At 37.0% G+C, this 12,100-nt stretch overlaps 1 protein-coding gene across 1 annotated transcript; it reads left to right on the top strand.

The window, feature by feature from the left end:
* Positions 1-5,433: 5,433 nt before the first annotated feature.
* LOC127079420 (sugar transporter ERD6-like 7) lies at positions 5,434-11,033 on the top strand. The gene is made up of 15 exons (XM_051019802.1): positions 5,434-5,449; positions 8,523-8,644; positions 8,799-8,861; positions 9,037-9,126; positions 9,207-9,266; positions 9,358-9,423; positions 9,536-9,601; positions 9,695-9,770; positions 9,843-9,907; positions 9,984-10,076; positions 10,196-10,276; positions 10,415-10,499; positions 10,661-10,704; positions 10,800-10,862; positions 10,959-11,033. Exons 1-15 carry the CDS (start codon positions 5,443-5,445, stop codon positions 11,031-11,033), a joined length of 1,056 nt encoding a protein of 351 aa, XP_050875759.1. The 5' UTR covers positions 5,434-5,442.
* The last annotated feature ends 1,067 nt before the right edge of the window (positions 11,034-12,100 follow it).

Raw genomic sequence — 12,100 nt, forward strand, 5'->3', positions numbered from 1 at the left:
TCTTGCTCTAAGTGCTCCATGATTCTCGGTTGATTGGCGTGAATGTTGTATCAGTGAGTCAGCTTGGCTGAAGTACAGAACAATAACCGATAAGACATCTGGCCAAAGAAAACCTGTTATGCAAATGATGCATGAAATGCAATGTTTTGTTCGTTTTTATTTTCAAGGAACATACTATTGTATTTGCAAATATATAATAACAATAATAGCAATTTGATTGACCATAAAAATCTCATTTATCCTTATAATTTGGAAGGATTACACTGAGTACAATTTCAGAAATCAAAATGCAAATACAAGAGGAAAGGAAACCAATCATCCTAAGCATCCCCTAACAACAGTGTCAGATGATCTGGCTGCAGGCGTGTACTTCCTTCGGATGCATCGAACCTCGGACTCAAAAGAAGTCTTCATCTGAGCCTTCTCAAGGACAGGCTGGTCAACAATCTTCTTCCAAGCACCGGAAGATTGAAGCATACTAGAGGAAGAGGGGCACTCTGGTTCTCTTTATCTCTTCACTGCTCGGTATTCAAGAAGTTGAGTAAGTGCGTCTTTGTCGTTAGACTCAAGCTACAACTCCTCATGCTTTCGGCTTAAAGCATGGAACCTCTCTATTCACATATCCTTTTCTTTCTTCACCATGACAAGTGCGTCTTTAAACTCCTCTACATCTTTGTTAGGGAGAGTTAATGGCTCATCCATAACCAAAGACATAGGTCTCTCACAAGCATACGACATCTTCAATTCCAAAGCTCTCTTGTTCACCCAAATAGTGTAAGCTTCCAAAGCTACACAATTGCGCGGACCAAGCTCAGATCTTTCTTTCCTATGCACATTATGCCAAGCATGTATCATCTTCCGCTTCAAATGTTGGGGATCTTTACCCTCTTGATAGAAAAGACCTTTTAACTGAGTGTTATTAGGTTTGTCTCTCAAGGGGAACCCAAGTTGACGATGAGCCAAGGTAGGATTGTAGTTGATTCCTCCTTGCGTACCAATGAGAGGCACATTAGAGAACTCACCACAATTGTCATTAATATTCAGGCTACTCAATGCAGAGTCATACCAAACTATATCCTCATTTGTGAGAGACATAAGTCTCTGAGACCACCGTAGATATTGTTTATTCTCCACAAAAGCAGACGTCTGAGGCAAGTGTAAAATAAACCACTTGTACAAAAGAGGAATACAACACACAATAGTTCCAATACCCTTAGGATTCCTCAATTGCAAAGAGAAGTACATGTCGCCTAACAGAGTAGGCACATGACTCCCAATCTAGAAGATTCTAATGGCGTTAACATCAACAAAACTTTCAATGTTAGGGAACAAAGCCAAACCATAGATGAGCAACACAAAGATGGATTCAAAAGCATCCACACTACCGGCTTGAGCAAAGACAATAGCTTTTCCAATGAGAAACTCAGAAGTCAATCCAAACATTCCTCCTTTCTTCACCCAATGAGCCTCAATCTCAGACTTCTTCAGATGAAGAGCTTCATCTATAATATGAGATTTGGGAATCTCCTCCAATCCACTAAAAGGCACCTTGTCAGAAACAGGTATTCCCAAGAGATGGGCATAGTCCTCTAACATAGGCATAAGCCGATAATCGCGAAAAGTGAAGCAACGGTAGAGAGGATCATAAAACTGAACCAAAACACTCAAGAGTCCTTCAACTGCATCAGTAGATAACATAGAAAAAATCTTCCCATGACGTTGCTTGAAGTCCAGGGGATCTAATACAAAGGATGACAACTTTCTTAACTCTTTCAAGTTGGGGAATCTGAAATTGTACTTCTTAGTGTTCCTTCGTCCATAAGCCACGGTCTGAAAATATTTGCAAATAAAGCCTCTGTTCCTTGAAGTTATTTTTCGTGTGATGAATGTTATGATGCGCATGAATGCATGAATGCAACAATCACAAACAAGGGATCACACACAAGGCAAATAAACAAAGGTCAAGGGATGAATCGAGTCATTGTTAAGATTAATCATCCATTTTGGTGGATTATTGTTTTCACCTTATCAACACCCAAGTTCCATTGATATTGACAAGACTTGATTGGATCAACCAAGAATCAAGGGTTTGTTGTGAGTCACGAGCATGGATTCAAGTTAAGAACCATCTCAAAAGAGTGTACTAAGGATAAAAACCTATAAATCATGTTCTAAAAAGTTCCCAGAGTCTTAATTCCATCTATCGGATATTATAGGTTAGGATGACTGAGTCATCAACCCATAATATTCTCAAGAGAAACTCGTATGAGTGTAGTATCGTGTAACAACTGTTATCAAGTCTACACCTGAACAGTCTCCGCACTACATCCTAAATAGGCCAAGTTGGGTTAAATGTTCTACGGTTCTCAGTTTCTCAGACCCCAAATCAAAGAAAGTAATGTCTAACCAGAAATGACTTATGTGACATTAATAGCTCCAAAAGGGTCTCCACTGAGTAGATGGGTCTCAAGCCAACTTGTTAAGGACTACTCCGCACAAGTCGAACATGACTATACCATCACCCTATCTTAATTACACTCAAGTTGGGGGTAGAACTTATCTCACCACTTAGAGATCACCAAGCACAACAAGCAGATTATATCACACAAAACAAGTATGCATACACCAAATATATAAATATATACACATAAAAGAAGTAGGCTAAACCCACTAGAGACTACTCCCCAACAAAGTCGCCACTTAATTTCTATAGCGGAAAATTCATGACCATTAAGCTATGGATAAACTTAACGTCAAAAAAACCAGAGTCACTACCGTGCTTTTATTGTTTCCAAAGGAAAAGGGAAACGTACGAACAAAACCCCAAAGATAAGAAGTTATCAAATCAAAACTAATAAAATGGCAGAGATTATAGGTAAGGGGGTTGGTTACACAGAGGGAATGTGTTAGCACCAAAAGTGTCCTAGGTACTCCTAGGGAGCCTTTTTTATGTGTTTATGTGTTTTTGGTATAAAGATGTTTGCAATAAATAGAGTGTAGGGATGAGAAAAGAATTCATTAATTATATTTTTGTGTTTGACAAGACCTTCGGACTTGTGCCTACGTACCAACGTAAAAATGAGGGATCAAAACCTCGTAGTTCCTGGTAACAATTTCAAAGTGAGTGAATTGCTTTTCACAAAAATTTAAATTTAAGAGAGGCACAAAGGGCCTAAAAGAGTTTGGATGAGTGGTAGTTCTTTTTGTCCTTTGAAATTTTAAGTCAATATGATTAGATTTATTTACATGTTTGATTTAAGAAAAGAGTTTAAAAATGCAATGGCATTAGACCAAAGTTTCTAATTTGGAATAAAGAGTCTATGTTTAGAAATCACAAGCAAAGAAAATTCTGAAAAAGGGGGGGAGAGATTTGAAATTTAAGAAATGGGAGGAGATGAAGAGACTAATCCTAAGCAAAAATTTAAAAGTTAAGAGTTGAAAAGATCTGACCAATGGGATACAATCCAATAGACAAGAATGTCATATAGAAACCCATTTTTCCTTTGGACTTTAGAATCAAGCAATATCAATAAACAAGTAGCAAGATGAAGAGCAAGGCATCAAATAAATATAGTCACATCCAAGCAAGCAACTTCATAGTCTTCTTCTTGATCTTCCCATGTATCAGATGAACTACTCCTTGATAGGCTAAGAATAAGGCATTAGACACAGGTTCAAAATAAAATTTCCATCAAGACCATGTAGCAGATGACTTCATGTGGATCCCAATACTTGCATCAGATGGAAGCTCATATCATAATAACTAGGCCTCAGAAAAGTTGGCATTGGCCAAGTCCTTTTGCATATGAAAGGTTGCCTAATTCTAAGTCCAAAGTTCAGATCAAATCCAACAGTCCACACAAACATTTTTTTTGGGTTTTTGTTGTTTATTAAGTATTTTAAGATCCTATGACCACAAACATAAACAATATATACAAACAAATATATACAATCACAATATATGGCTCAAGTGAGCAAAGTGAAAAAATGACATAAACATAAACAAGTTAAATGATATGTAACTGGAAAATGAAATGGTAAATGTCTTGAATTTAAATTGCATAAACTAAATGACTTGAAATTAAAAGCAAGAATAATAAGAGTTAGTCAAATGTTAGTTGATTAGATGTTAGTGGTGTTTTTGCTTTTCAATTGATTAAGTCATTTTTTGGAGAACACTCAACCCTCTATTTACAAGCATGGATCCTTGAACCAAGACATCTTCCAAAGGAAGGAAAAAAGGCCAAGTTTCCACACAATACCATGAAAGGGGGGAGACTTACAATCTCACTTACTAGAGTTTTATGCTTTTGTGTCAAAATTTAGCGCTATGTTAAGCAATTGTAATTGGACTTATGTAAAAGTCATAACTATTTGAGGTCGGGAAATAGAAATTATGGTGTTAATGCATGTTAGATATATGGTATAATGAACCATACTCCTAAAACATACCACACACAAAAGAAAATGATCAAAGGATGGACCTAATCTCATCCATACTTGTATTGGTTGATGTAACATAAAGCTATTGATGAACTAATTAGCTTTAGGATATTGAGACTTCATTGGTCAATGAAAGATTGGGATAAAATGGGATTGAAGATGAAGAGGGAGGGGAGATGAGACAAACACAAATTGGTCATGGGAGGAATTTTATCAAATTAAAATCATTCATTTATTTTGGGAGATGAAATGTACATTTCATCAATCCCCTAAATCCAATGATTTTAATCCTACAAAAGTCAAATCAACCTTGACCAAGGCCCAAACACATATTTAAACTTCACAAGTCAATTAAAATGGCTCAACATAATTTTTACACAATTAATCAATTAAAAATCAAATTAAAATGCATTTAAATTAAATTATGCTTGATTAAAAAACTAAAACCTCTGCAAAATACCAAATAAATGGCCAAGAGATTTATCATAGGTCAAACAATGTCAAAGGACCTTAGACAAAAAATTGCATAATTTTTGAAAAGTCAGAAGTATTTTTAACTAATTAAAAATATGCACAAAAACAATTAAATCATAAAAAATATCAAAATTAATCCAAAAAGTAATTTTAATTCAGAAAATGGAAGAGAAAAATATTTAAAATTTTTTGGTGAAAGTCCCATATTTTTTGGATTAAAAATGAAATTAATATGAATGAATTAAAAATAAGGGGTTAAATGAAATAATCATAAAGTCAAAAAAAAAAGACTCATCTGATCTCCCTCATTAATTGAGGTGGAAGATCAGATTGTTAGAAACGTGTGTTCCACCAATGCTTCAGTCATCTATATCACACGCGTGGTAATCAATTTTGATGGATGAGATTAGAAGCTATGGACCAGATCAGATGGTTGGAACCTTGCCAACACACCACCAGAGCCCTAGTCCGGTCATCTTCTCCGGTGAGGACCATCGGACTGGTCGAAGCTCAACTCAAAGGAAAATGAAAAGTGAATACACTAATTTGAAGGGAAAATGCTCAGAAGCACGAATCTGGCCTCAATTTTGTGCAATTCCAAGTATATAAAAAGCTACAGGGATTTGAATTTTGAGGATCATGAACTGAGTTGCTTCGATTTGATCTCAAAGCAACTCAATCTTCTTTCCTACATTGATAGGACTTCAGACAACCAAAAATCAACAAGAATGGTGAAGAATTGAGGGAGAATAGAAGAGATGAAAATTCTGAATAATCACCTTCAATGGAGCTTCAGATTGGCCCAATCTTGCTTTTGATTATGCTTGGCCTTGCTTCAGATGCTTGATGGAATTGAAATGGATCAAATAAAGGGATGGACTCTTGGAGTTTCAATCTTAAAACAGATGGAGAATTGAAACTCGATTTCCAAATAATATCCTCAAGCTTATCCTTCAATGGTGAGGGTTTGGGGTCGCAGGTTCAAAGCTTGGGCATGAGGTCCTCAATTCTGCGCAATGAGGGTCTTATTTATAGGCCATGAGATTGATTTTTGCACACTTCCAAATTTGGAAAAATTTTAATTTCTTCTTTGCATGGTTGCATGGGCGTGTGCTAGGCCTATATAATGATGTGATCTGATCCAAAATTAAATGTACATCATGCTGAATTCATGTTGGTGAGCCATGCAATTGTGTATGAAAATTGAAAGTTGAAATTATCCAAATTGTCCTTTAACTTACACCCATGAGCAAGTCCCTCACACTTTGGCCAAATGAGGTGATCTTAGATTTTTTGGAAAGCTGAGATCAAGGGGAACAATTTTCATGTTGAACACTTTTTCATTTGAAACTTGGATCTCGATGTCGGTAAACATCGAGTTTTCTCCCATTCATCTGTTGATGTCTAGTTGAGTCTTCCCATTCATCGGTAAATGTCTGGCTGTTCCTCTTGTTTGGAATTTCATTTTGATTAACTTTTATTTTTAAATAATTTTCATATGATACAAATTGTAGGAGATAGGGTCTAGGGAACCCCGGTTTTGAACAATTGACTTCCTCTGGTCCACCACCATGAACCATCTTGCTAGCTTGACATTATCCTGACTTTTGGGACTCATGAAGGATCACATATTCATAAGATGATGAAATATGAAGTATCCCTTTAAATATTTTATCAATTGTTGACGAAACTTGTTGAAGAAATCACACAAGATACCTAGATGATTTAGGGTTTCGAAGACAAACAAACTCCAAACTCTTGATGATTTCTTGATCAAAATAACATTTGAAGATCATGGGGATCCATATATGATTCTTAGAGTCAATGTGAAACAATTCTTGATTTCACTCCTTACATTGAGGGTCTCAAACCCTGTATATGAGCTTGATATATGTGAACACATACACTACCTACAAAAGTAACAAACTATATATTGACATATTTTTGGTATTTTGGTTAGTACACAAAGAAAAATGAAGCATGATACAATCAAATATCCTTGGTGATCTCTCCCACTGCAAACCCAATGAATGAAGGGGTAGGGAGGATGCCAAGGTGTGATCCCAATGCTAATGCATATGATGAGATAGTCATGGGGGATCTTAGGGTCAAAATTTGGGTCTTACAATTGCCCCTATTTAAGGATGTTTTAGCTGAGGAGATGAAGGTTAAAATCTTTGTATTCACTCAGTAGAATGGTGTCATACCCCAAAATTTGCCCGTTAATCTTGCAAGACATTTTTCAAGGCACTCCAACTCATTTTTCAAGACATTGATCTTAAAGGAACAAAGACCCAGCACATAGGTGGCCAAATCCAGCAAATGACTTAAAATGGCTTGCTCGCTAGGCGAGCAAAATCCTTCGCTGCACCACTCGCCTAGCGAAGCTTGCGAATACCAGAAATTTTGGGCTTCATTTTGAGCCCATCAGGTCACGAAAAATCATTATAAATACCAGAACTTCATTCAGAAAAGGGGACAGAGGGCAGACGGACAGAAACCCTAGCAAGAAAATACAAACACAGACAAAAAACCCTGGAGGCTAACCAAGAGAATTCAGAGCAACCCTAAAGGAAACCCTGAAGGAAACTAATCTGCACAAAGATTACCTCCGCCCAACTCAACCCGACACCAACCCTAAGAGTGATCTGCCAATTCAACATTGCAATTCAATTGCAAACAGGTTTGCACTACCACTACCGCTTTATGCTCCCAATTTACATGTGACATTATGGTTGAATTTATAAATATATCTTAGGTTTTGCATGTGGATTTAAGTATGCATGGATGTCTTGAATGTTTAACCATGTAATTTTTGTAATGGATGCCATAGGGTTTGGAGCTTGCTGAAATCGTATTGTCATTAGACTCAAAACCCGCAGCCGTTCGCTAGCACCACTACGCCAAAAATGACTTTTAACAGCGCATCTTAGACAGCGCTTTTAAAAGAAAGCGCTGTCTAAGGTTAAAATTAAAATAAAACACGGAAAATGTTCCAAAATAATAATGAAAGCGCTGTCTAAGGGGGGGTCTTAGACAGCGCTTTCTAAAAGCGCTGTCTAAGACCCCCCCTTAGACAGCGCTTTTAGAAAGCGCTTTTAAATATAGACCTTAGTCAGCGCTTTTGATAAAGCGCTGTCTAAAGTCTTTAAATTAAAAAAAAAATTAAAACCAAAAGCGCTGTCTAAGGGGGGGTTTAGAAAGCGCTTTTGGAAAGCGTTGTCTAAGGCATACCTTAGAATGCGCTTTCCACAAAAGCGCTGTCTAAGGTCTAATTAAAATAAAATTTCAGACTCCATTTCATTTTTCGTTCTCTGTTCTTTTGTTTTCCCTCCTGCGAACGTTGAAACCCTATCAGCGAAAACCATAACAGCGAACACGAATACACTTCCATTTTTCGGTTTCAATCATTGAACGTGTTTGAAGAATCGTACGTGTCTCGACATTTGGGTGTTGACTTCGTTTTTCGTTTCTACTGTTCTTCATTTCTTGCGGTATGTTCTTCAATATTTCTTCATTTCTTCGTTTCTACTGTATAATCTTGTTGAGAATGTTGAGAATGTTTATAATCTTGTTGAGAATGTTTATAATCTTGCGAAGAAGAGAACCATTGATAGGGGAAAAGAATAAGCAACCTGTCAATGAAACCAAAGATTATCATCATCCATGGATGGTTTACTTCACCACATTCATTGTTGTCTGTGGTTCTTTTGAGTTTGGTGTTTGTGTAAGTCTTTACTTCTCTCACCACTTCTATGTTTTACTATAAATCTGAAAATCAGCAAAGATAAGCACTTTTTTATATAGCTTCAAGATGCTTGCTATAGTTTAGTTGACCAAGAGTTCTACAGAATAATTGTTATTTTTGTTTTATTTTCCAGGTTGGATATTCATCTCCAACTCAAGACGCTATCAGGAAGGATCTTAGTCTGTCTTTGGCAGAGGTTAGCCAGAAATTATTCAAAATTTGATTTTACTTCATTATCCTTAGATTAATGAAAACATAGGAAATAAACTGAAAATAACTCGTGATTACCGTGTACTAGAAAAGTTTGTATAGCTTCTACTCAGTGGATTTGATGTTGTTTTCTTTGGTTTTTGGTGATTGAATGTATGCAGTACTCCTTGTTTGGCTCCATCTTGACTTTTGGTGCGATGATTGGCGCAAAAACAAGTGGTCCTATTGCTGATTTAGTTGGACGAAAGGGGGTAATATCAGTAAAATGATGAATTAACTTCCAAATTAATTGGAGTATTCATAAAAAGTTGGCTTTGGAATGTATATGCAGGCAATGAGAGTATCAAGTGCTTTCTGTATTGCAGGATGGCTTGTTATTTATTTTTCAAAGGTTCTTACTACAGAACCTATGAGATTTTCTTGGTCATAACTGTTCTCCAAGGATTATCTGAGTTTCCTCTTTTTCTCTTATATATATTTAGGGTCCAGTTTCTTTGGATATTGGGAGACTAGCAACAGGATATGGAATGGGAGTTTTTTCTTATGTGGTTGGTCATACTTCTATTTTTCAATGAAATGATAAAAAAAATCCATTTTAAAACACTCACATATGTTTAAGTTATTAAAATGACATTATATTTGATGTATTATACATATAAGGTTCCTGTCTTCATAGCAGAAATTGCGCCAAAAGAACGCCGAGGAGTATTGACTACCTTAAATCAGGCATAGTTTTGCTACATATTGTAACTTCATGGTCAAGTATTTGCAATGAAGGTAGCACTAACGTATAAGTTTGTTTTTCATCTTCCTTTGTAGTTCATGATTGTTATTGGGGGATCCACGGCATTCATATTTGGAACAATACTTTCATGGAGGGCTTTATCTATAATCGGTCAGTAATAAACTTAGAACATTATACATTAATTGAAACTTTTCAATACTAAACAAGTGTTTGCAATTGCAGGCCTTATTCCCACTGTTGTGTTGCTTTTGGGTCTATTCTTCATTCCAGAGTCCCCTAGATGGCTGGTAAGTAACAAATTTCCATATAAAGTGATTAGCACATCATGAGGAGTGCCAAGTACCGACCAATTAATGACTGCAGGCAAAGAGAGGACTCACAAAAGATTTTGTGGCGGCATTGCAAATACTTCGCGGAAAAGATGCTGATATATCTCAAGAAGCAAAGGAAATTCAGGTTACTGTGTGTTGGTGTTGGATATATTTCTGTGACTTTCCTGTCATGCACAATATTAAAGACAAAGCATTCCAAGTATAATGCAATTTTAAGCTGGTGCATCTGTCACTGCCACACAGGATTATATAACTAGTTTAGAAAAACTCGCAAAACCGAAAGTGCTGGATTTGTTTCAGAAAAGATATTTACGCTCACTCACGGTAGGTAACTATAATTCCACTATTGATATCAGTTCAGTTTCTCTAAGGGTGTGTGTGGAAAATGATAGTTTATTTTCCACCTTCCCATGTTATTGTTGTATTAAGGCGTATAGATAACTAATTTTGATGTATGACCAGATTGGAGTAGGGCTTATGGTCTGCCAGCAATTTGGTGGAATCAATGGAGTTGGTTTTTATGCTAGCAGTATTTTTGACCTAGCAGGTTCTAATACTTACTTCTCTAATCGCAACTCTTCATTCAAAGTCTGACATTTGCATACAACCTATAACTCCCAATGAAATCATGTTTTAAAACTTAACTTCATGAAGAAGTCAGATTTTTATTTTGTTCCGGTGTATTTGTGTACTTTAATTTCGCTGTAGGATTTCCTTCCGCGACCGGTACTATACTTTTTGCTATCCTTCAGGTTCTTATTTCTAACTTATCCAATAATTCATGAAAAGTCTATTTTTTTCACCCTTCAAATTGAAACCAACTCAATTATGTTTTTTGATTTTGCAGATTGTGATCACAGGTGTTGGAGCAGCCCTCATAGATAAAGCAGGCAGGAAGCCGCTACTATTAGTAATTTTAACGCGCGAAATAACTTATCTTCAACCTTCCGTTTGCTTATCCTCTTCATGTATGATATTGTTATTGTTATTTCTTTGTTTCAATTAGGTATCTGGATCAGGACTGGTTACAGGAAGTATATTTACCGCAGTTGCATTCTATCTAAAGGTACATCTCGACTAAAAGCGCTTTTGTAAAAAGCGCTGTCTAAGGGGGGGATTAGAAAGCGCTCTAGGCAAAAGCGCTGTCTAAGGGGGGGGCTTAGACAGCGCTTTTTGAAAAGCGCTGTCTAAGGTATACCTAAAAAAATTAAAATAGGAGGGTCTTAGAAAGCGCTTTTGGCCAAAGCGCTGTCTAAGGGGGTGGGGCTTAGACAGCGCTTTTCAAAAGCGCTGTCTAAGGTATACCTAAAAAATTTAAAATAAGAGGGTCTTATAAAGCGCTTTTGGCCAAAGCGCTGTCTAAGGGGGGGGGGGGGCTTAGACAACGCTTTTAAGATTTAAAAAAGCGCTGTCTAAACCTTTAGCAGCGGAGGTTTAGACAGCGCTTTAAAGCGCTGTCTAAGGCTAAAAAAAGCGCTGTCTAAGGTCTTGTTTGTTGTAGTGCACATCGCTGAGCGAACATGTAGCGAGTGTTCGCCAAGCCTTCGCTAGGCGAGGCAGTAGCGAACATGACAGTCGCTGATTTTTTTCGTTCTGTTCTGTGCTTATCTGACCTATTTTATCATAGCTGTGTATTATTTGCCTGACATTATTACTGCTGCGATTCCTTTGTTCGGTGCAACTATTGATTACACCCTAACTTGGTATTCTAACCCGTTTGCTGAATTTTGTGAGGGTTCACATACTCCCAGAGAAGGTAGCTTGCTAGGTATTCCACTTTATTTGTGGGATGATGTAGCACCTCAAATTTGCACCCACCATTTTTGTACATACATTTTCATGTTTAGGTCATTAGCATTGCATTGTCCACTGCATAGCATTGCATTGTCCATTGCCAAGTCATCAGTCATCAGTCAAGACTGGTCAGGAGATCCAGTTGTGCAAGCAAGCAAGTGCATTTTCTATGAGATCAAAGCCCTAGGGTTGGTACAATGAGTTCATATGATTCAAGGATCATTTTGAAGAGGATTGGCCAAGCATTGGATGCTCAAAGCTCAACAGTCAAGATGTTATTCATCTGAAACCCTAGAAAGTCAACAGAAGTCAACTGTGCATTCAACCATGGATTTGAAGGTGGGAGATGGTTAG

This window comes from Lathyrus oleraceus, chromosome 5 (assembly GCF_024323335.1).
Source record: "Lathyrus oleraceus cultivar Zhongwan6 chromosome 5, CAAS_Psat_ZW6_1.0, whole genome shotgun sequence".
NCBI classification, from domain to species: domain Eukaryota; kingdom Viridiplantae; phylum Streptophyta; class Magnoliopsida; order Fabales; family Fabaceae; genus Lathyrus; species Lathyrus oleraceus.